The sequence below is a fragment of the Aulonocara sp. 'chitande type north' Nkhata Bay genome, linkage group LG7, assembly GCF_057382095.1.
Source record: "Aulonocara sp. 'chitande type north' Nkhata Bay isolate Kocher_YH1m ecotype deep benthic linkage group LG7, A_spYH_male_GT1.1, whole genome shotgun sequence".
In the NCBI taxonomy this organism is placed as follows: Eukaryota; Metazoa; Chordata; class Actinopteri; order Cichliformes; family Cichlidae; genus Aulonocara; species Aulonocara sp. 'chitande type north' Nkhata Bay.
Genome location: NC_141350.1, coordinates 50105353 through 50129393, shown reverse-complemented (window position 1 = coordinate 50129393; position 24041 = coordinate 50105353). Strand labels below are relative to the sequence as shown.

General features: G+C 41.4%; 2 protein-coding genes across 2 annotated transcripts in view; one reads left to right on the top strand and one right to left on the bottom strand.

The window, feature by feature from the left end:
• dhx29 (DEAH (Asp-Glu-Ala-His) box polypeptide 29) overlaps positions 1-7598 on the bottom strand; it is a 14316-nt gene extending 6718 nt beyond the window's left edge. Inside the window, exons 1-14 of the mRNA XM_086301062.1 lie at positions 7305-7598; positions 5192-5265; positions 4976-5089; positions 4754-4883; positions 4505-4647; positions 4293-4424; positions 3955-4081; positions 2799-2957; positions 1988-2156; positions 1787-1907; positions 1276-1665; positions 936-1202; positions 707-850; positions 446-622 (exon numbers count right to left, since the gene is read on the bottom strand). Of these exons, the coding sequence (XP_086157188.1) occupies positions 446-622; positions 707-850; positions 936-1202; positions 1276-1665; positions 1787-1907; positions 1988-2156; positions 2799-2957; positions 3955-4081; positions 4293-4424; positions 4505-4647; positions 4754-4883; positions 4976-5089; positions 5192-5265; positions 7305-7431 (2274 nt within the window). The 5' untranslated portion in view covers positions 7432-7598. The remainder of the gene's footprint in view (positions 1-445; positions 623-706; positions 851-935; positions 1203-1275; positions 1666-1786; positions 1908-1987; positions 2157-2798; positions 2958-3954; positions 4082-4292; positions 4425-4504; positions 4648-4753; positions 4884-4975; positions 5090-5191; positions 5266-7304) is intronic.
• On the top strand, positions 7597-24041 carry mtrex (Mtr4 exosome RNA helicase). The gene is made up of 27 exons (XM_086301063.1): positions 7597-7744; positions 8035-8175; positions 10023-10089; positions 10205-10267; positions 10358-10470; positions 10875-11049; positions 11177-11267; positions 11979-12103; positions 12239-12337; positions 12559-12679; positions 12763-12894; positions 14616-14695; positions 15036-15146; positions 15923-16024; positions 16787-16912; positions 17085-17235; positions 17450-17622; positions 17702-17770; positions 17840-17965; positions 18050-18160; positions 18246-18434; positions 19860-20023; positions 20565-20670; positions 22223-22279; positions 22367-22529; positions 22755-22859; positions 23197-24041. Exons 1-27 carry the CDS (start codon positions 7644-7646, stop codon positions 23247-23249), a joined length of 3114 nt encoding a protein of 1037 aa, XP_086157189.1. The 5' UTR covers positions 7597-7643; the 3' UTR covers positions 23250-24041.

Below are 24041 nucleotides of genomic sequence, written 5' to 3'. Positions count from 1 at the left end.
TGGATAATTTTATTTAGAGTCGCCTCATTCCCAGTAACCCTGGATTTGGAGCAGCGCCTCAATTAATCGTCAGTAGCAAGCCAATTTAGCTCCTCCTCCCTTAAGTTATCTTTTTTCCAATTGGCTCCCCCTTGTAAACAAACGTTTTAGAGCAGCGGGTGAGTGGGACTGAAATGGTAAGGATATCCACTCTCGCTGACATTAAACGGAGACAAGAGTAGAAAAAAATCTTTGAAAGCCTCAAGATTTACAGCAACTAAAAGTTTAGAGATACTCTGGTCATGCCTAAGGTCAGAAATGACAGACAGCAGAATAACAGGAAGGATAGGCTAACAAGACAACTTCATAACTTACGGACTTAAAAAAGAAAAGTCCTCCAGTGCTTATACCCCTGGAGTCCACGGTTGGATGCTGAATGAAAACAAACTGGTAAAGCTTGTCTTACCTCCACTGGGAAGGTCCTGCCAGGAATGCTGATCACTGGGCAGCGGTTGAAGTAGTTGGAGAACTTGTCACAATCCACCGTGGCACTCATGAGGATCAGCTGCAGATCAGATCTCTTCATCACAACATCCTTTAGGATGGTTAGCAGGAAGTCTGACTGGACACTGCGCTCATGGACCTGAGAGGATGGAGTTTAATATGCTGAATTAGAAGAAGAAGAAGGAGGATGAGAAGAAATGCATCCATAGCTGTAAGTAAGTACCTCGTCTACGATGATGTGAGTGAGAGAGGTGAGGTGCCGGTCGTGCTGTAGCTTCCTCAGCAGAACTCCAGTGGTACAGTACAGCAGGCGCGTCCAGTCTCCGGACTGATTCTCCATCCGGATCTGGTACCCGCACAATGACGACTAAATTCAAGATGAAACGGGGTCAGTACGGCAGGCTACGGTGTGATAAACATGTAGAAAAAAAGAAAAAAATAAGCATTTTCACCTTTGACCCTGGTCCATCCTCACAGCCTAGCTCCTGGCTGACTCTGCACGCCAGACTCATGGCAGATATTCTGCGTGGCTGAGTCACCACGATGTTGCAGGGCTGTGCCGCTGTTCCCCCGGTCAACAGGTCCTCCAGGAGGAACTGAGGAATCTGAGTGCTCTTCCCACTACCAGTCTCGCCGGCCACCACCACCACAGGGTGGCGCTGCAAAGCCTCAAGGACTCGATGTCGGTGCTGAAAGACGGGAAGCTGCTCTCGCTCTGCCTTGAAGGTGGGACGCACGTTTAATAACACGGCTTCATTCAGTGCAAACGTGGAGAAGTTAAAGCGTATTTACCTGCAGTTTGCGGGCGAGCGGTGACTTCTTCAGCTTTAATAAGAGCTCTCTGGCTGCCTCCAGATCAGCTACCTCCCTCCTCCCACCTCTTTTCTCACTCTTGTCCTCCTGCTCTTGTCTTTTCTCCCCGATATCGAGACCGGCCAAATTCTCCCATGATTCTTCTGGCTCTTCATCACCATCTGCGCTCGATGCATGCTTACCTTGGGACTGAGACTCCTGCCGTTGGCTCTGGTTCTGCTGCTGTTTGAGTCTGGTCAGCAGGCGGGAGATGAACTGGTCTCGAGGTTTGTTGGCAGCAGTGCGGCTCTCCTCCTCTTGCTGCTGCTCGCTGTCTCTCCACTCCAGCCACACATCTCTGTAGGTTGGAGGAAGCAGCTGGTGCACCGACTTTGTGAGAGAATAACAGGGGAGAGAATTCACTGCGCGCACATAAGACGAATAAAACAAAGCCAAAATGTAGCAGGCCAAACCCCTAAAACTACTGCATCATGTACGCTGTGACTGCTACCTGTCCTTTAACCAGGTTGTAGAGTGCCAGAGTGGCTCCCAGATGTTGAGCTTGCATGCTGTCCTCTGTCAGGATGGTGGGACAAACTTCCAGAACATCATCTGGCCTCTGAACACGCACTCTGGGGCAAAGACATCACTTGGAATACGTGAAACAGCCAAGTACGTGAACCAAAAACCAGAAGCACGGAGACACACTCACTTGCATCTCCAGTATCTGCCGCAAGCAACCTTATGAAAAGCAGGCGGCGGGCTTTTTGGCAGGTTCTTTCGGACCCAGTCAATAAGGAACTGTTTGGGAGACTTTCCGGTCCAGCTGCGAGCCGTGTAGTCAAAGTTGCGGATGTCCTTGGGCTCATTCTTCTTCACAACTGCAAGAAAGAAAAGTAAGAAAAGGTCAGATTCTCAAAGGGATCTTACAGTGCACATTTTAATGCTTGTCCTTATTTACAGTAAATCAGCTGATGCGTTCATTAAACGCACTGGATGCTGATTAAACGTGGCAACAATGACTTCTTTCAGACTGCAGATGAAATGATCAGTTGCACTAAGGTCCAGTATAAGATAAAGAAGGATTATTATGAACCATCAATCCTGCAAAGCCACACTATTAGCACATAAGTGAAAAAAAGTAAACTGAGCATAATAGGTCCCCTTTGAATAACGTGTAAAAAATGTTTCCTCTTCTGTGCACCTTTGTGAACAACATAAACATCCTACACGTTTCTACCTTACACAAATGAAGGACATTTTCCCTCAACGTCTTTGACCACCTGTGCAGATTATTACGATTCACCCAAACCATGAGCAGAGATCATCATTGAGGACAAACTCACATTTACATGTTACGGTATTCAGTTTTGTGAATGGATTTTTTTAAATCCATAAAGCATGCTTTTGCAGTTGCACACAATTTCCTGAACTGTGACATTCCCTAAAGCTAATATACGATGCATAAAACACGCACAGCCTCTATTATGTGTCAGTTTGGCTCACAAAGTGTACCCGTGTACCTTTCTCAGCCGGCGGGTCCTTCTCAGCTTGTTCAAATAAACTAAAGCCGAGCTCTTCTTTGTCCTCCTTCGCAGGAAGTATTTTCTTTTCTTTTTGAGGGGCGTCCACCACTTTTATGGCTGGATTGAACATAGGGTGGGACTCCAGCTGCTTCATTTCTAGAAAATAAAAACACCGTGTTCAATTTTAAAAAAACAACTTAAATATCCCCACAGGAAATAGCATACACTCACAGGCCACTTCATTAGGGACACCTGTTCAACTGCTTTCTTAACACAAACATGTCATCAGCCAATCACATGGCAGTAATTCAAACATGGTCAAAACACCTTCCTGGAGTTCAAAGCGAGCATGTTGGTACCATCTGATCATTCAGATTGCTCATGTGCACAACCATCTTCAGGGCTTACAGAGAATGATCTGAAAAACTGAAAGGATCCAGTGAGAAGCAGGCCTCTGGGTGAAAATGCCATGTTGATGCCAAAGGTCAGAGGTCAGTGTAGAATGGCCAGAAACTGCTCTGTGCTGATAGAAAGACAAGAGTACCTCAAACAGACACTTGTTACAACCAAGGTATGCAGAAGATCATCTGGGAAAGCACGAAATGTCAAACTTTGAAGCAGATGGACTACAGCAGTGGAAGACCACACCAGATTCCACTCCTGTCACCTAATTATCACCCAGCCTAATAAGTCTTGACTTCTTCTGCTACATTCGGATGGTAGGCTCAGAAGTTGGAGTAAACAGCATAAAAGCATGGATCCATCCTGCCTTGTGTCAGTGATTCAGGCTGGTGATGGTAATAGCGTGGGGATAATTCCTTGCCACACTTTGAGCCCTGTGGTACCATTTAAGCATCATTTAAACACCACATGTTGTCCATCCCTTTATGACCACAGTGTGCCCATCTTGTGATGGAAGCTTCCTGCAGCAACTGTGTGATGCTGTCATATCAATATGGATAAAATGTCTGGGGAATGTTTCCAGCACCTGGCTGAATATATGCCACGAAGAAGGCAGCTCTGGATGCAAAAGGGGTCCAACCTGATACAAGCAAACTGTACCTAATGAAGTGGCCTGTGAGTGTATGTAAACGCTTTCTTTTGCAAAATGAGTTTACAGCGTTGTCTTAGTTTTATGTACACGCACACACACCTTGCTGTATGATGCGTATCCTGTCCTGTGCCATCCTCTGCCCCGCCTTGTCTGCTTTGGTCTTGGCAGCAGCTGCCATTTCTTTAGCGTCAAACAGCTGAGCAGTCAGTATCAAATACCTGTCATTCTACACAACAAAAAAGAATACAGACATATTAATGAAAAATCAACTTCCTAAATGACATTTACTTCAAAAGACGATCACATTTTTAACATCATACAAAGGCTGGTAAGAAAATCTCATAGCCTTAGTTTAACATTTTGGAATATGTGTCTGTTTTCTCTTATAATTGTAAATGAAGAGAATCTCAGAATTCAGTGGCTCTGATTGTACTTACTGGATCAAACTTCTCTTCCAGTTCAGGATTGCATGTCTTCTTCCCACCTTCCTCTTCCTCCTCTTCACTGCTTTGTTCTGCATACCTTAAGATCCAATCCTTCATGCTGGCAGCTTCATCCTTCTCTGTGGCCTGCCAAGCACCACACACACACTTAGAAACTATTTGACAGAACACCTCCTTTTCGTCGAACACACCCTCTCTGTACAAACCTTGGTGATCTCTCTGCGGGTGGTGTTGTTTGACACTTTAGGGTCCTGAGCTGCAGGTTTCTGCTGGACTGGAGGCTGAAATCGAGGCCGGTTCTTCTGACTCTCCTCCTGCATCTGCTGGCTAAAACCATCTGGCAGCTCCTCTAGCAAAACAGATCATAAATCCAGAAAGTTACTCTTCTACCTTTAAGGACTCCCACGATGATGATGACGATAATGATGTTTGGATGCCTGCTGATGCTGTATTACCATCTTTAAGGTTGAGGCAGAGCCAGTCGAGAGCAGAATGGAGATCTCCTCCGTACAGGATGCTACTCTTCATCGCCTCTTCAATGTGCTCCCTTTTAAAGTTAAACTTCTGTAGAGCTGTGTACAGGTCCTGAAAGCACATCAGGAGAAAAACAGCAGGGATGCAAAACACTAAAACTCAGTGTGAGTCAGCTGGAAGGAACCAAAGTGTTTTGTATTTACCAGCAACTTCTTGCTTGTAAGTCTTCCTGATATGGGCCCCTTGTCGCCATTCTCCTGTCTGAACTCATTGATCAATTTGATAATCTTCTTCTCCAGGTCAGCTTGGATAGCAACCTTTATTGAAAGGTAAAAATCACACCCAGTGTTATAATAATACAAGTTGTTTTTTTAAACGTGAAAGCTACTTAACACAATATAATAAGCTTTTTGACTTACTTTAAGAATGGACTTATCGGAGACCCCACCAGTGTCCACCTGGGCGGTGTTGGTAAGACTGTAGGTCTTCGGAGCTGGAGTGAGGACAGACAGAGCAACAAACAGACACCACTGCGTCAGACTTCAAGTTAATCCACTATTCACGTTTAAAATAAATAAATAAATCATGTCATTGATTTACTAACAGGTTTATTGTTTTACAGGTTGGAAAATATCCCCCAAAATACCCTGAAAACACTGTTTCATCCTCCAATATGTTTGTTACCTATCAGTTACCTTATCCAAGATAATATTGATTTAATTTTTTGGCATAGCCCCCAGACCCTATCGTTTTACAGCATACCTCACGTTATCTAAAAAAACCACAAAAAAACCACAAAAACAAAAACGGTAACTTGAACCTCAAGAGAATTAAAAAAAACTATATTTTTATATTATTAATTACAGTAAAACTTGTGGTCTTACAGGTCAAGTTTTTTATTTTTATTTATTTTACATATTTACCTCAAGAAAAGGGCAAAAAAAAAAAACTTTTTTCAAAAGTTTTTTTCTTTCTTTTTTGGACAATTTGGAGCAGCTGCAGGAGTGTCTGTAAAAGCATATTTTGAAGAAAGTGGAGCTCGGCCCTTTACCTGCGAAGCTGATGGGGCAGGTCAGGTTTCTTTTGTTTTGTTAAGTTTTGTTTTATTGTGCCCACCATGGTACATTTCATCCTGAGAAGTTCTTGTTCAAGATCAGAGATGGTAAAGAAACTGTCATAGGTGATACTGTGTCCCCGCAGTTCAGTAGTCAAATCAAGGACTAGATGTTTTCCTTTGTTTTTTTAACCACTCGCCGGTTTGCCTTTCGAGATCCTCCAGTCATCTTTGATTCCATGCACAGCTGGTTTTTGCATCCCTCACATTAAGTCGTATTTACCTGACTTGCTGGATGTATTGCCAGAAGGAGTATAAGTTGGAAAACGTTCATCTTACGTCACCTCTGGCCCTGGTCTGAGCATCAGACAAAGGAGCTGCACCCATCTCACCCAGACATCCCTGATGGGAGCAAGCTTGTCAGCATCCTAAAGACTATCAGCAGTCTCATTGCAGGATCTCAACACTTCAACAAGAACACCAGTGCAGGCATCCAGTTATTCCTCATCACTGCCATTCTAAATGTCACCATGGACTTCTTTTTCATTCAAGATCAGATGCATCTTTGTCCTCCTGTTGATAATCTATACTGTCCTCCTTCTATGAGGGTCATCCATATTGCTGTGCTGCAAACCGGAGATGTGTATTCTGCCAGGAACCGACTAAACTGAGTTGTTCTGTACACATCTGTCCATTTCCATCCGGGTGACTGTGTCCGGGAAGCAGTGGGGATAAAGGGGGCTGTTTGTTCAGGGAAGGAGACAAACAGTTAAAGAGAGAAGCCCCTAACTTCTCTCTGACTGTGTTAGTGAGCTCACAGTGTGTTTATGATTTCCGTTTTGGCACTAATTATTGTTTTATTGTCTTATATTATAACTGGGTTGAAACAGACCCCAACAACACAAAGGTCATAATTTTTGCCAGAGCTTTTTGTAATTTAGTGAAATTAAATTTTGTTTTGTTTTGTTTAAACAGAGATTCTGACAAAGTCAAAAAGGCTTCATGTAATAAGCCAATTTAAAAGGCACTTTTATGCTTTTAAAATCTAAAAATGGATCAGTGTCGATCCCAACCCAAGAGGAAGGTAAAGTGCTTGATGATTTAGTGGACCGCCTCTATGTGATTAAGAGACTGAAATAATGCTGTGCATGATTCTAATCTTATGTGTTTTGCCACAAATGGTTCTTTAACTTCATTTGGAAACAGCATATACCATGAATATTAATTACAAGGCACTACATGCATGACATTATGATTGGGAGCTGAGCCCCCCTAAAAGTTTGAACCTAGAATCGCCCCTGTTGATGTTAAGAAAAGTAAATCCAGTAATAGTACAGGAAAATATGTGTGATTAACCCATGTCATGCTCCATATTTCTGCCTGCTAAATTCATACTAAAATCTTATTAATTGGAGTGAAAATACAGTGCAAACGCCTTAACCGTGGAGTGAAATGTTCACGCTGTGAGTGATTTTCACCTTTAGATTTGCTGTCTTTAGCCGGCTTGCTGGTGGCTGCCTGTTTCCTCGGCTCCTCGACCACTCCATTCCCCGGTGCGGCTGGAGCACTTGCTTGCGGTGGCGATTTCTTCTTCTTCCCCCCCATTAGGTCATCCAAACGCTGCCCGCTTTTGAGTCCTTTATGTGCCTGAGTGATGGGAAGACATCGGCGAATTGCCGGACAGATGTAAAGATATCAAATCAAGAGCGAACCTGAGAAAACGTTTTCTCCCCTTTTGCCCCGCACAGTTGCCGTAGCGGAAGTATTACCCGAAAACAACCTCGTGCTGTATTGTGGGAAGTGTGCCCCTAACAAACATGGCTGACACCTTTGGAGACGGTTTGTTCAGCGTGTTTGACGATGAACAACAAAATACCACAAATAAAAAAGTACCGTCGAGTGTGGCGGCAGAACCGGGGTAAATATGTATTTTCTGGAGAAAAATTTTGTGTTTGTTTTGGAAAGTTTTTTTCTCCGCGAGGACGGTAGTGCCATGGGTGCTCGTGCCAGTCATAGTAACAGCCATTGGTTCGTTAAAGAAACACCGGACAAAAAAAGGCTTATTGGGCTTAAAGTTAACAATATTATGGCATATATAACTCTGAGCCCATTTCTCTTGAACATGAGTTTGTAGCTAAGTGTTTGTGTGCCCTTCATTGGTGAATCGTGCATGTTGGCTAACAGCTCGTGTGTTTCTGCTCTCTATAGGAAAGCTGCAGCCAAAAATGAAACAGACAGAGATGTCGGTCCGTCTGCCCGAGTCAAGAGAGAGGCAGACAGTGATGGTGGAGAGGAAGTGGTGTTTGTGAAGAAACCTCGACATGAGGCAGTTTCGGCGAATGAACTGAAGTAAGAAGGGAAGCTTTGTTGTGTTCATGCAGGGTGTTAGTGGACACAGTTATTAAAATGCTCAGCAGCATAAAAAAAGTGATGTAAAACCAGCTTCATATTATTAGAAATATTTAAATTATCCCTGCTTGTGAATGTTTATCCACGCATTTATCATCGAGCAGCTTATCCCAGGTCTCATAGCATGAGATTAGATTAGATTAGATAGAACTTTATTAATCCCTCGGGTGGGTTCCTCTGGGAAATTCGATTTCCAAAAAAGCACAGCACCGACAGAAGTTACAGAGTTACAGAATATTATATATATATATATACATACACACACACACACACACACACACACACACACATATATATATATATATATATATATATATACAGAGACAATATAAATAAAATATACGAAGGGGATAAATAGAATAAATAGGAATAAAAAATAAAAATACAAGTGAATTGCACATTTCAAGTATTGAGGTCTATTGCACTGTTGACTATTTACAAAAGTATTGCACAAAAGGTATTGCACAGTGAGGTGAAGAGGCACTACAGCTTAGTTGTTCCCCCCTCCTTTGTCCTCCTGTTTCCCCTCCCTCTCCCCTCCAGAGAGGAGTTAAACAGTCTGATGGCGTGTGGGACAAAGGAGTTTTTAAGTCTGTTAGTTCTTGTCTTTGGGAGAAGCAACCTGTCACTGAACAGACTCTTCTGGTTGTTAATGGCCGTGTGCAGAGGATGCCTGGCATTGTCCATAATGTCCATCAGTTTCTTTAGTGTCCTTTTCTCTGCCACTGTCACCAGAGTGTCCAGCTTCATGCCGACCACAGAGCTAGCCCTCCTGATCAGTTTTTCCAGCCTGGATGAGTCCTCCTTTGCTGTGCTGCTCCCCCAGCACACCACAGCATAGAAAAGTACTCCAGCAACCACCGACTGGTAAAACATCCTCAGGAGCTTCCTGCAGATGTTAAAAGACCTCAGCCTCCTGAGGAAGTACAGTCGGCTTTGGGCTTTTTTATACAGGTGCTCTGTGTTGCATGACCAGTCCAGTTTATTGTCCACCCACAGCCCGAGGTACTTGTACTTGTACTTGTTGACCACCTCCTCCCCCTCTATCTGAACCGGCAGTGGACCTGCTCTAGACCTCCCGAAGTCCACAACCAGTTCCTTAGTCTTTGAGGTGTTGAGTTGCAGGTGGTTTGTGTGACTCCATGCGACAAAGTTCCTCACCAGACTTCTGTACTCCTCTTCCTGATCATCCCAGATACACCCCATGATGGCTGTGTCGTCTGCAAACTTCTGAATGTGGCATAATTCAGAGTTGTAGCAGAAGTCAGAGGTGTACAGGGTGAAGAGATGTGGGTTACCCCTTGCACATATCACCAGTCTATCACAGGGCTTACATATGATTGTCATATTCTAATTAGAAATATAGGAGGTGTCATCATCAAAATGTTATTTCAGATGTTCTCTGAGAAGGTCTCCTCTACACCAATGAAGTGAAAATGTGAAGGAAAGAGAATGCAACCTGCAACTGGATAAAATGTCATCCTCTTCCTCCTCACCTGCGCTCCGAAGAGCGCGCTCTAACACATGAAAATGTGCATAATTATGCTTATTATTCCTGATATCATCACAGTTATTGTCAGCATATTAGACATAGAACCTTCCTGTCTCCGGACAGCTGACAGGACCCAGCTAAACAACAAGAGCTGGTTATAAGCTCACATTATGCCAGTTAATGTCAGGCTTGAGTGTCGTTTTCCACACGAATCACACTTTCCCTCTGATAAACATTTTGATTATGTGAGTTCATTCACATCAGAGTTTGTTCTATTTCTTCTTTCTTTTTTCAGTCTTGCAGAATTTATGCCTCAGGTGAAGGTGGAGCAAGTGGAAACAGTGGAAGGATGTTCACATGAGGTAAAGAAAATCTGTTGTTTTTTGTTTGGTTTTTTAAGAATTTTATTCATTTTTAAATAAACAAGCAGAAAAAATAGTGATGATAACTGTTGCCATTTCTGTACTTCCCTGACAGGTTGCTCTTCCTGCCAGTGAGGAATATAAACCTCTGAAACCACGAGTGGGAAAAGCAGCCAAGGTATAAGGGGCCTTAGTCTGAGTTTTCACGAACTGACATTACCGTGGGATTGCTTTCCTTTTGTTCTGATACATCTTACTCGTCTTGCAGGAGTACCCTTTCGTTCTCGATCCCTTCCAGCGGGAGGCCATATTATGTATTGACAACAACCAGTCTGTGCTTGTGTCTGCACACACCTCTGCAGGGAAGACTGTTTGTGCTGAGTAAGTGTCATCAGTAAACAATTTATACTGAGCGATCACATTTTTCCTCATTCCAGTTGATTATATTTGGCTAAAATACAGCTTAGAATTTAAACTCAAACTACAGAAAATGTGATGCTGACCATTAACAGTTTATAGAGACTAGAGATGATACTCACTGTTGTGCTGTATCAGTGCCTTCTTGGTAAATGTACTGACACGCTGGAAAGCAGCACTGAGAGATATTATGAACCCTTATAGCCCACTGATTGGTCATAACACTGAACCAAAACAAAACAGGTATTCTAAACATTTTTCATTTAATATGAACTAAAACATGAAGACTGGTCAGCAATTGTGCTCAGTAGGTGTTCATAGTTCTTTAAAAACATTTTTTAATGGCTTTCTCTGATATCTTTCTGCAGATATGCCATTGCGCTGGCTCTCAGGGAGAAGCAGAGAGTGATCTTCACCAGCCCCATCAAGGCTCTCTCCAACCAGAAGTACAGAGAGATGTACGAAGAGTTTCAAGATGTAGGACTGATGACAGGTGACGTCACCATCAACCCCACTGCCTCTTGCCTCGTCATGACAACAGAGGTAAAAAAAAACAATTTTGTGTGGAGTTGAGACATTATTACATTTGCTAGTTATATCCTTATTGAAGAGTGTTTTTTGATGCTGCTCAATCCAGAGGTCGGTCAATGATAAACTTCTTCTCTCCCAGATTCTGAGGAGCATGCTGTACCGAGGCTCTGAGATCATGAGGGAAGTGGCGTGGGTCATCTTCGATGAGATCCATTACATGAGAGACACGGGTGGGTATAAAATAGAAAAGTGATGCAGACGATCTGTAAAATTACAGATCAGTGTGTTTTGAACATCCAAGAATCAAATAGATTTTCTCCTGGGTACAAACAGAATTCATGAGTAAGTTATGGATGGATACTTGACTTGGATCCCTCACACAGTGACTCGCTGCAACATTAGCATTCTATTACAGCATCACATTCAAATTCAGTGAGCCCTTTAGAACAACCCTTTCATTTTATTTCTACAAAGGCAGACTGCATGGCTTTAGGAATGATTTTACACACCTGCAGTAACACCAGAAATGTCTGAATTCAAAGATTAGGTGTGGACCCGCAGCTTTCAATTGTCCATACAATATATGTTCTAAGATTACTAATACGCTGTTGAAAAAAAATTGCACATGGCATGTTGTCAAATTAAATATATATATTTGAAATAGAGAAAACGCAGGAAAGTAAACACGTTAACATGTTTTCTAGCGATTTATTTCCTGCAGTCTGGTGCAGTTGAGGCCGTGAATGAAAATGGAAGCAAAGTAAAACAATTGCATGAAAAATCAGTGTTTATACCTTCTTTGTCGACTTTTCATTTACTGATTTCTCAACAGCAGCACTTAAGGCTCAGTTGAATTAAAGTTTATTTTAACCCTGTGGTTAAAAAAATGTCACATGATGGCTTTTGGTTGGTAACACGTCTCACTGGTCTGTGTATTTCAGAGCGTGGCGTGGTTTGGGAGGAGACCATCATTCTTCTTCCCGATAATGTGCATTATGTTTTCCTGTCAGCCACCATCCCCAATGCCAAACAGTTTGCTGAGTGGATTTGTCACTTACACAAGCAGGTGGGATGTTGTACTGCCTCATAGTATAATTAAAGTTCTTATAATGTCCCTAAGTGAGAAGGTGACAGTTTAAATGAGTGACTTAGGGTAGTTTTTCTTGTTTATTGATTTATGCTTTTCTAATGTCTCCTGTAGCCATGCCATGTGGTCTACACAGACTACCGCCCCACTCCACTGCAACACTATATCTTTCCAGCAGGGGGTGATGGACTCCACCTGGTTGTTGATGAAAATGTAAGGACACGTGGAAACAACACTCATTAGGGCTTTTCAGAAGAAATGAATGAATAACTCTTTGGACTCGGCTTCATCTCCTTCACTGATAATTCTGCTTTACACAAGTGGGGCTAAAATAACAATTTGTGTATTCTAAATCTGGATGCACCAATTAGAAACAGCTGCTATAAGGTAATGTATAATTCAGGACGTTTTTTTGTGTTTGTATTTTTCTCCAGGGAGAATTCAGAGAGGACAATTTCAACACAGCTATGCAGGTGCTGAGAGATGCTGGGGATTCTGGGGGCAGCAGCGGAGGTGCCAAGTGGGATCCAAAAGGAAGGAAAGGAGGCACTAAAGGTGTGTGGGTTTGCTGGATTTTAATGTAAAAATCTTTGATTCAGTAATTCATATAAGATTGCATGTCTTTGTACTTTAATCAGGCCCATCAAGCGTGTTCAAGATAGTGAAGATGATCATGGAGAGGAACTTCCAGCCAGTGATTATTTTCAGCTTCAGTAAGAAAGAGTGTGAGGCCTACGCTCTGCAGGTGGCTAAACTGGACTTTAACAGAGGTATGTGCATTCCTGGAAACTCTAATCTGTGTGTGTGTGTCAGTATTTTCCCCACGAAAGCGTGCGGCCATGTCTCTGGTGAGAGTAGCAGTATAGTCAGTCAAGTTAAGTTGTTTGCAGTCATGAAAGCACCGATAGACTTTGAGAAGGTCTTTGCAAACGTGCTGTTTGATAAGTGCAATGTGTGAATAATTGAAAGTTTACTGCTGACACCTAAGCTGATAGATTAATATCAAAGGATGTGTTTCTGGCATTTGGCTTGTAGCTCTGTGTGCTGAATGAGGTGAGGTCAGACTCTTTGTCAGTCAAGTTCTGAATATTACAGATTAAAAGCTTATTTTTTCCTCTAATAAGAATAGAAATGATTGACTTTTTATAATTTGATCATGAGAATATTATTATACAGTGATGTTGCTTTTTTTGACCAATAGCTTCACTGCATTTGTCACTTATGAGGTGTCAGGTCACAAGACCAGTCAGTGAGCAGATTTTTGAGATGGCAAATGGATTTTCTTTGCCAACTGAAACATCAACACCACCTGTTTTTGTGACAAACTGTTCAGAGAGCGGGGGAAGAAGATGAGATTTGGCAAATAAATCAACATTGCTAAATTGTTGGCAGGGAATGTAATTTTATCCTCCTCACCCAGTGAGTGCCATCAGTGTAGCTTATTGTGCCTTCACCGTTGGTGCTGCTGTTTGGTCCAGTGGATAAGTGGAGGAGTTGGTTCATAAGAATAAATCTCCGCATGATTGGAGACAGTCCAGCAGCAGACTGAGCTTGGCTCACATCCACCTGCTCCAAGTCAAACATGCTCGTCAAATCTTAAGTGGGAGATCTTTTCCTTCCCCATTTCAGTTTGTTTTTTCTGCCCAGTGACATTATTGTAAATGAGAAGGTTTGTTTTCACACTGAGCTGTTCCAGCACTGAAATCCAGTGCAGATCGCCAAACATTTATCAGTATTGCACAAAACAAATGGAGACACTGTGCCAAAGACAGTTCCTCATTTTCACAAGTTTCTTGTGTTCTTGTGGTTTCAGTAAAGCTTTTGTTTTTTGTTTTTCTTAAGAAAAATTGTAGATACTGAGATAATTTCAGTAGATCGGAGAAAAAGGGTATATCCACATATATACAGGTCTTATTTAAAATGAGTTTTTTTCCATGTTTGTTTTGAAAAATATCTCTCCACATGAAAATGCAAAACATTTTTGGCATGCTGTTGATGCCGAAGCAACAGGTGGTGATATAACTCTGATCATCTAGAAATGCTGGCCAACCAGAGGCCTACAAACAGTAACACAGCACACAGTCTGACGTCAGAAAAAGGAGATAAAGTTGTCAACACCTTTGATGTTGCAAGACTTGCAAGAAAGAAGTTTTCAGTATTTTATTTGTTTATGCTTTTAGCTACAGCAAAATCCCCTTACAAATGTAATTGTTGGACTTGAAGTGGTTCCATGAATAAGGGCCAGTCCACATGGACTGAGATGGACAGAGACCGCCCACCAGCAACAGCAAATACTATAATGTGTTTGGCACAAAAACTCCAAAGTCAACAGAGACTTGCACAATTCCTGAGTGGTTGATGTTTCTCTGTAGGCAATTCCCCAAAACCCCCTATCTCCATTGGTCCACGTTAACCCCACATTTCCCAGGATTAATTATGTGTTGAATAATATTTTAAAATCACTCAAACTTGACTCCTTTCTTTGTTACAGATGATGAGAAACGTCTGGTGGAGGAGGTTTTCAACAATGCAGTGGACTGTCTATCAGATGAGGACAAGAAACTGCCTCAGGTAAGTGTTTCTACATGCTCTCACACTCAGCTTTCTCTGAGCTTGTCAAGGGTTTATTTATTTATTTAAACATGGTTTTTGAACCTGATCTTAACACCTTGTAAAATCTTAGCAAAAAGCTTCACTGTTTCCTCCTGTGATGAGTCCTGTTAAAATCAGTCCTGTACCCAGTAACAGCGTTAGTAGCTGTTATTGGGTACAACACGAGCAACGGCAAAGCACAACCCTACCACACACTTTTCCATTACAAGGGTTATGTTGGTTTTGGTTTCGTCAGCTGTGATCAAAACGGTCACTGAGAGAGAAGTTCAACAGTAATGAGCTTGTTTGTGTTCTTCAGGTCGAGCATGTGCTGCCACTGTTAAAGAGGGGGATAGGGATCCATCATGGAGGCCTACTGCCCATCCTGAAAGAGACCATAGAGATCCTCTTTTCTGAAGGCCTCCTCAAGGTACTGGTGATTCTAACTTTAATGAGATTTGTCTGTCTCTGCAGGACTGAAAATTTCAAAAGTGTGTTTGTAACAGACGTTTAGGGGAAATACTTAATTTGCGCAAAAGTTTAGTACATAGTCATATTAATGGATTTGATGAATATGTTGACATGGAATCCTTGAGAGAGTCTGTTCAAGTGTAATTAAAACTAATCTTTAAAGTAACCAGTCGTCCAGTTCATGATAATGTGTGCCTATCTTCAGTCTTTTTACTTTAACTACAGAGTTACACTTTAGCTGTTGGTCATTTCTGGTTGTTATGGCAGTAACACTGTGAAATGAAGAAAATGTGCTAAAATGGAGGCAAATAAAAGAACATAATTAGAAATACTCTTACATCTGGAGAAGCAGATGTTTCAGCGTGTTGTAATCCAGACTTAGACACAAGTCAGGTAATTATTAAAGGCTTTTTATCACAACTTTAAGATTTAGTCAATGCAGACTGGAAACTTGTCACAAACCAATAGAAATGGTTTGTGACAAGTTTCCAAACTTTACGGGAAATCCTGCTTTTGTGTTGGTTTTTCTTTTTGTTTGATTGTTTTTTAAGATTTATGCCTGATCGGCTGTTCTTGGCGGCTCCAATCTTTTTGCACTTGAAAGAAAATGGCTTTCCAAATGTTTTATGAGGAACACTTTGAACATGTTTATTAGTCCTCGAGGATCAGTGTCTATTTGTAAGTGATAAAATGTAAATATTGAGATGAGCTTAATGCTCCTTATTTCCATTGCAGGCCTTGTTTGCCACAGAGACATTCGCCATGGGCATCAACATGCCAGCTCGCACTGTGCTCTTCACCAGTGCACGCAAGTTTGATGGCAAGAATCACCGCTTTGTAAGTTCACGCAGTCAAACACAATGGTCTCCCCCTCTTTTATGTCTTTAATACAGAATTTTCTCAGCAGCAGTATTAGTATGGATGTTTGGAAAAGTTGCACTTCCAGAAAGATATCTGTCTGTCTATGGCTTCTGTTTGAGGCCAGTAAAATGCAGAGCTCGCCATAAATTGTGCTTTAAAGCTGCTCTGTCAAGTGTGCAGTTGTTATGTAGCATGTTGCTCTGAAGCCTTTATAAGGTCTTCAAGCGTTGCAGCTTGTATTGGCACATAAATAGCCACATATTGTTTACAAGGGGGTGCTCTAGGGATTAAAGAGAATGAGCGAGAGAGAGTGAAACTGCCCTCCAAGAGGTTCATCAGAAACATCTGTTGCCTCTGATGGTGCCAAAACTCCACACAGGCACTCACACTTCACCTTCATTCTTCAAAAAACTCTCTTCCAACCCAAGAGCTGCTCTCAAGAATGTGTGAAATGAAGATCTGATCATTTAAACTCTTGTTTGGTTTTTTTTTGCAAAGAGAGGTAAAAATGTGGAGCTTAGTCAGTGCCATGTGTGATTCAATGAACAGTAGATGAGTGATGTAGATTCATAGCAATGCAGATAATTGCCTAGGCAGTAATTGAATAAATGTGCAGATGTTCAGTGTTTTGTTTTTACCACCTTCATTTATGCTGTTTTAACCAGTTTCTCAGTCGTACATATATTTCACATGTACATAGACGTTCTATAATATAATTTATCTTCCCACCTTGTCTAGATAACATCAGGTGAGTATATCCAGATGTCTGGGCGTGCTGGGAGGAGAGGAATGGACGACAGAGGGATTGTTATTTTCATGGTGGATGAGAAGATGAGCCCAGCTGTGGGTAAACAGCTACTCAAGGTACTGTTAACCAGGCTGCTGCAAATGCTTTTTACCATCACTTTCAGGTTTTTTAGTCCCTAGCATTATTTTAACCACTGAATCCAAAGTTTTAAAAGTGATTCTTAAGTTGTTCTTTGTCAGGAATCGCTGACATTTTAATCATTTTAACCATTTTAATCCTGCTGTGCAGGGCTCTGCAGATCCTTTGAACAGTGCCTTCCACTTAACCTACAACATGGTGCTCAACCTGCTGCGTGTGGAGGAGATCAACCCAGAATACATGCTGGAGAAGTCTTTCTACCAGTTCCAACACTACAGGGCTTTGCCTGGTGTAGTGGAGAGTAAGCATTTCTGTATGCACTTGTTCACACTACACACTTGGGTAGTAACTGACAGACATACAAATATGAACACAAATAGCAATCACGGACTTCAATAGCATGTATATGTATATTTGTAGTATGATGACTGTTTACAGTGTCATCTTCAGTTGTCTGGTATGAATTACGTGTGATCTAGTTCTAAGATGAATCTAAAATGACTGTTTTTGTGCAGAAATTAAGAAGTTGGAGGAGCAGTACCACACCATTGAGATTCCCAATGAAGAGAGTGTGGTCACTTACTTTAAAATCAGACAGCAGCTGGCCAAACTGAGTAAAGAAATCCAGGAGTTCATCCACAAACCCAAATACTGCTTGCCCTTCTTACAGCCTGGGCGACTTGTCAAGGTACTGCTTTACGCTTAGACCAGCAGTAATAATGGAAGATTTTCACATCATTTAACAAGTCTGTATTTTCATCTGTCAGGTAAAAAATGAGGATGCTGACTTTGGCTGGGGAGTGGTTGTAAACTTTTGCAAGAAGACTAATGTTAAGGTAAGTTAGTGGCACCTGTAGATGAATCCAAGGTCCCGTGGCTATGACTAACACACATTTCCCATTTAGACGACTACAGACTCAGAGCCGCTGTATGTCGTGGAGGTTTTGGTCCACTGTAGTAAGGACAGTGTGAAAGATGCTGCAACTGAAGCTGCTAAACCTGCCGCTCCAGGGGAGACTGGAGAGATGCAGGTGGGTGGAGCAATCGCAAGAACACACATAACTTCATATACACAAATGGGAGCGCCATAATTAAAATCACCTTTTTCTGCCCAGGTGGTTCCAGTGATGCTCCATCTCCTCACTTCTGTCAGCTCAGTTCGTCTTTACATCCCCAAAGACCTGAGGCCCTACGACAACAGACAGCTCATGCTCAAGTCCATACAGGTACAAAGTAGAGCCATTTCTCAAGGTGTTGAAGATATTAGTGTGAATCATTTACATTTTTTCCCTCCAATCATTTTGTCCACAGGAGGTGCAGAAACGTTTTCCAGATGGTGTTCCTCTGCTTGACCCCATAGATGACATGGGCATCAAAGACCCTGCATTAAAGAAAGTTATTCAGAAGATTGAGGCCTTTGAGCACCGCATGTACACCCATCCCCTGCACAGTGACCCCAACTTGGAATCTGTCTATTCTCTCTGTGAGAAGAAAGCTCTGGTGAGAAACTTTGTCAAATTTCAAGCAATGGGATGTCCTGCTAATTGTCAGGCCTTATGAGAGCATAACTAAATGGTGGCAAACTGGGCTAACCTAGCTTGTAGTGGCATGATTTGCATTTGTGTTTGCCTGGTAAGTGATGTTTGCGTAAGTAAACATCACTGTCACTGGGGTATCCACTGTGTCAGCTGTAAACTAGTAAGCGTGAGTAATGCTATGCGGTCGGGAACAACTATGTGGCTGGTTTTAACCAGTTGCCTCATCACACCGCTGATCAAGAGTGTGAAAATAAAGAGTGTGAGAATTAGCTGCCTGAAGGCTAGGACTGAGTTAATGAGTGTGGGTATTGGTCTCCAGTTTGCCATTTTTATTTATAACCTGTTGTTCTTTGCTTTTTCTCTGACTTGGTAATGGTTTTGATCATGGCTTCTCTGGAAGCGACTCTGAGCACTGTTTCAGTGAATTCAAAGGTTCTTACACTGTTGAACACTTTGTTACTACCCTGTGGGGCCGTATATCGCAACAAGGTACTAACAAAGTATTTAGTTGTCTATCACCTTTGTGTTGGAACAAAACATCACTTTTGGTTAGGGTTATTTATTGGTAGCTTTGATTGATATTGGGGTGTATTGTCTATACCACAACAGGTTACTATAACAAATAACAGCTAAACACTCTAATTTCTCAATGTTTGAACTTTCCTCTTTATCTACAAAAAGTACCTTTTGTTAGATGAGACTTGATTTCTTTTTATTGGATTTTTCTGTTCAGTTGTGGTCAAATATGTACATACAGGCAAACAGGAAAAATGACCACTTGTGAATGTTATTCCTACATTCAGAGGTCCAGTAAATTTAATTTTGCTTTCTTTGAACACCAAAATGAAACAAAACTGCTGCTAATCCTCAGGTTCATCTTTTTATTGGTTTTTACAGATGCTACCATTTCTGATGTCTCATTTATATTATTTGTTTAGCCAAACAGGTAGCACTGGCTGAACTCAGCACATCTTACAGATGCACAAGCACTAAAAAGTCTTAGCTTTAGCTTTAAGTGTTCCTGTGATGTCACTTATCTTTACCAACACATCCAGTCACCATTACAGAGAAGTCTTTGCTTCTGTCTTTGATCGATGAGCAGTGCTGGTGAAGTCTTTGTGTGTGTGTGTTAAATACAGTAGAAGAGGTTGAAGTGGATAAATTAAATAGTTGGTATGAGATAAGCATGCACATGAACATCTGATGCAATTGTCTTTCACATTCCTCTTCATCACTCTGACAGCTAAAGTTGCTTGAAGTTTTCTGATGTGCTAAACTGGAACCTATCACACAGCTTTTTGAGACTTTAAGAAACCCTGAAATCAAAGTTCAACAAGTTAAAAATGAAGAAATTTGCATAACATAACTGTGTGTGTGTGTGTTTCAGATCGCAGCAGATGTTCGAACAGCCAAGCGAGACCTCAAAAAAGCGCGAACCATCTTGCAGATGGACCAGCTGAAGTGCAGAAAGAGAGTTCTTCGAAGACTTGGCTTTGCCAGTCCCTCTGACGTCATTGAGATGAAAGGGCGGGTCGCCTGTGAAATTAGCAGGTAGGGGAGGGCGGGGCACACACACACAAAGCTGGGACAGTGAAGAAAATGTAAATGAACCTGAAAACTTCAGGTTACTTGTGTAACCCCGGCTCTCACAGCAGCATGAGTGAGATGCCTCAGCATGGGATGCACCTGCTTGCGTATTCCTTAAAAGCCTTATTCCATTACAACAATCCTGATTGGCTGATGATTGAAACGACCACGTTGGACAGCCACCCAACCTTATGAAGCTTGCACTACTATGTGGCCATTTTTTTTTTTTTTTTTTTTTTTTTAAAAGATAAGCAGTTTTTCTCACTTCACCCCAGCAAAAAGGGCATCTCACTCATGCTACCCTGAGAACTGGGGTTACGTGAGTTACCTAAAGTTCCTATTCCTAGCTGTTGTTTTGATGTCTTACAATTAGATATTTAGCATAAAAAAGCAGATTCTTACTCCGTGTTCCACCTCACATTTCTTTTATAGCTGCTGTTTTGAAAAGATCAAGATATTGAAGCAAAGTCATTATATAATTAAGTTTCTGTATAAATATCTCCAGTGCCGACGAGCTCCTGCTGACTGAGATGATGTTCAACGGTCTCTTCAATGATCTGACAGTTGAGCAAGCCACCGCCCTGCTGTCCTGCTTTGTCTTCCAGGAAAACGTAGGGACAAACGAACACAAATGCATCACTCACTCGATGTACAAAGATTCATCTTTTCCCGAACACTAAAATAAACACCTTATTCCCATTCCTGTAAGTTCGAGCTGCTTTCACATTCTTGGCTTCTTCTCCTGCTTTACAGTCAAAGCAAACACCAAACTCTCAAAATAGGTTGATCCAGCATCAGCACATGTTTAAACAGACTTTCATTGGTTTCTCATTAGCTCAGTCCTGTGAACGGGAAAATTCTGACCTCAATCCCATATCGGACTGTCTCTTATTAGCCAGCTTCAAATGTTTACACAGCGAATAATGACAAGCAGCTGTCATGTTTCCAATAAATCCGGTGCGCATGTGAGTGCACAGCTGTTGTCTTTAAAGACGACCTGCTGCTATTTTAGCTGTTGATGATGGGGACTTTAGCCAATTAGCATGTTTTTAAAGGACTTCAGCGTTGGTCGGAAGAACACCTGAAAATAAATTGTACATTTGTTACTTATTGAGCCAAGTTCATCACCTTCTCGATAACTTGCAGACGTGAACATACCTCTAATCCTGCACATTAGCTTCTCAGAGGAGCCACCAAACAGATATTCACTGAGATCAAGTGCATGTTAATATTAGTTTGCATCTGCAGACCAAACAGCTGCTCGAATGCAAAATAGCACACTAGAATATGTATAAATACCACCTGACTTCAATACTGCTGTATTGAAAAATAAAAATCCAGACCACAATAAATATTTAAAGAGCAGATGTGGCTGCTTATAAAAGTGATACCGGCAGCCTAGGAGGCCCTAAGCTTTCTGATGAAAATAACATTAGTATCTCAAATTGTTGTGAGACGGAGACTTACATTTGATTCTAGGATACTTCGATATACAGTGGAGATCGTGCTTGATTCAATGACTACAAAGTGCCCAGGTACAGTGGCTGTAAAATTAGGCAAAGTCATGACCCCTCCATTACGCTCCTGCCAGTTAGTGAGAGGTGATATGAGCTGCTGATATGCTTTGGTTCCTTGATGAGTCATTTTGTTTTGTGCAACTTTGCAAACCTTATCCATGCTGCCATGTTCTTCCTAAGGGAAGTCACTTTCTCCTTGTAGTCCTTCCATACAAGCATACTTGTTCATTCTTTTTCTAATTTAATTATCATGAAATTTGGGCCTTTAACATGCCAACACTCCCATAGAGTGAGATGCAGCTCTTGGATTTTTTGCAGTTTCCCTGATCATTGCATATTCTGACCTTGCTATGAATTTAGCTTGGATGCCCACCTGGCAACTGTCTTTCCATTTGATAATGAATAATCTTCCTCACTGTAGAAGGATGGACTTCAGATTGTTTGGGAATTTCCTCATAAACCTCCACAAATTTATTTGATGCTTCGCTAAGATAATTACTGATGTCTTTCCTCCTTGTATTCCTCCTGTATTTTCTGAAAAACTTAGACATGCGTGCAGGAGTTATGCTGTATTATGATTTAATAACATTAACATTTATATGGTACTTGTACTAATTATTTAGATGTTGTGTTTTTTTTCCTCCAGGCCAGCGAGATGCCAAAACTAACTGAGCAGCTCGCTGCACCGCTGAGACAGATGCAGGTGAGACGGCATTAGAGTGGAGCTGTATCTTGTTAAATGCGTGAACTTTAGTAGAAATGAAAGCATCACTGTTTCTGTTGTGTTCAGGAATGTGCAAAGCGCATCGCCAAAGTGTCAGCAGACGCCAAGCTGGAGGTGGACGAAGAGAGCTATCTGAACCAATTTAAACCCCACCTAATGGACGTGGTTTATGCCTGGGCCAACGGGGCCACGTTTGCTCAAATCTGCAAAATGACCGACGTCTTTGAAGGTTTGTTACTTCTCTTACAATCTGCAGGTGTTTAATTATTAAGATCACAATTTATTGGTTCCTTTCTCCAGTATTAGGAAATATTTTCTATTTGAGGCAGATTTTGTGGGTCAGATGAGTTATTTGATACAAAGTGAACACATTTACTCTCAAAAAAAGATAGATAGATAGATATATAATCAAAGATTTCTAACACATGTATCTACACTCTGGATTTCTGTTTAGGGAGCATCATCCGTTGCATGCGTCGTCTGGAGGAGGTCCTGAGACAAATGTGCTCTGCATCTAAAGCCATCGGCAACACAGAGCTGGAGAATAAGTTTGCTGAAGGTAGGAAACACATTGCACCAATTTTTCATTTGAATGAATATTAGCTCCCTTTCTAAATGTAGTCTAACATGACAAATCCTTAAAAAGTTGGACATTTTTCACTGTTTTTTGTTGGTTTTTGTTAGATTTATTTTTGTATTGTTAAAACTACATTGATAGTACACCTGTGCATCATAAACTTTATTTAGTGCATGCATTTAGTACATGTATTTAGTGCATGCATTTAGTGCATGTTTTTAACAAACCATTTACGTTTTATGAAGAAGCCAAAACTAGATTCTGTAATTGTTCATGTAAAAGTTGTGACAGAGTTTGAATTGTGTTTCTCTCCCTGCAGGAATAACAAAGATCAAGAGAGACATCGTCTTTGCTGCCAGTCTCTACTTATAGTGTCTTTTAGTGAACCCTGCTCTTTTGTGGTTGTTTGTTTCACTATAGAAGTCATGTGCTTTGTTATTTACCCTTTTTTTAAAAATGTGTAATGCCTTAGTGAACTTAAATTGGTGATTATTCCATTGGCTCCAGCTGAAAGCTCTTTGGGAATGCTAACTGTGCAATCACAGCAACTTCCATAAACACTTTCATCCTGCTGAGGTTTCCCAATCATTGTCCTCACTGTGCGCATCATATATGTTCTGTTTTCACAGTTCATTGAATATGCATGTTTTGTTTTTGCTTAAATGGCAAAAATGTGCATAATTAGACTGATAATTATTTTGTGCTTTGATCTGAGGAGAGCTCATGACATAATACATCAAATACCTGTGTCGATGTTAATAACCCACTTTATTTTTCCGTATTTTTACATGTGTGTACATATTTGACAGTTTTCAATAAACGTCTGTATTTGTTTACATACAGATTATATATAAAAAGCAAACTGTTGTCCATTCACTTGATGCTGATATTAAACAGAAGGTTGTAATAACAGTAGCTGTCCAGCCAAGCAACACAGGACCTGAACTGACAGCCTACTCTGCAGTGCTCTCACCAAACATGGTAGAAACTTCTTCACTTGAATGTTTTTATTTATATATGTATTCAACCTCATCTGGTAGTTTATTGGTTTGAACAGCAGGTGGCGGTGCTACATAAAACGTACATGAGATTCAAACACCCCACCAGTTCATTTGTGTGAGCACTGAGCCAGCAATCTAACTCAACCACCATCGGGCTCTTAAA

Excerpts from the sequence above, each read along its gene's own strand:
- mtrex (XM_086301063.1), top strand. The coding sequence starts at position 7,644 with ATGGCTGACACCTTTGGAGACGGTTTGTTCAGCGTGTTTGACGATGAA. Across the intron at positions 11,268-11,978 it reads CCATTACATGAGAGACACGG|AGCGTGGCGTGGTTTGGGAG; the intron begins GTGGGTATAAAA and ends TGTGTATTTCAG. Across the intron at positions 16,913-17,084 it reads TGGGTAAACAGCTACTCAAG|GGCTCTGCAGATCCTTTGAA; the intron begins GTACTGTTAACC and ends CCTGCTGTGCAG.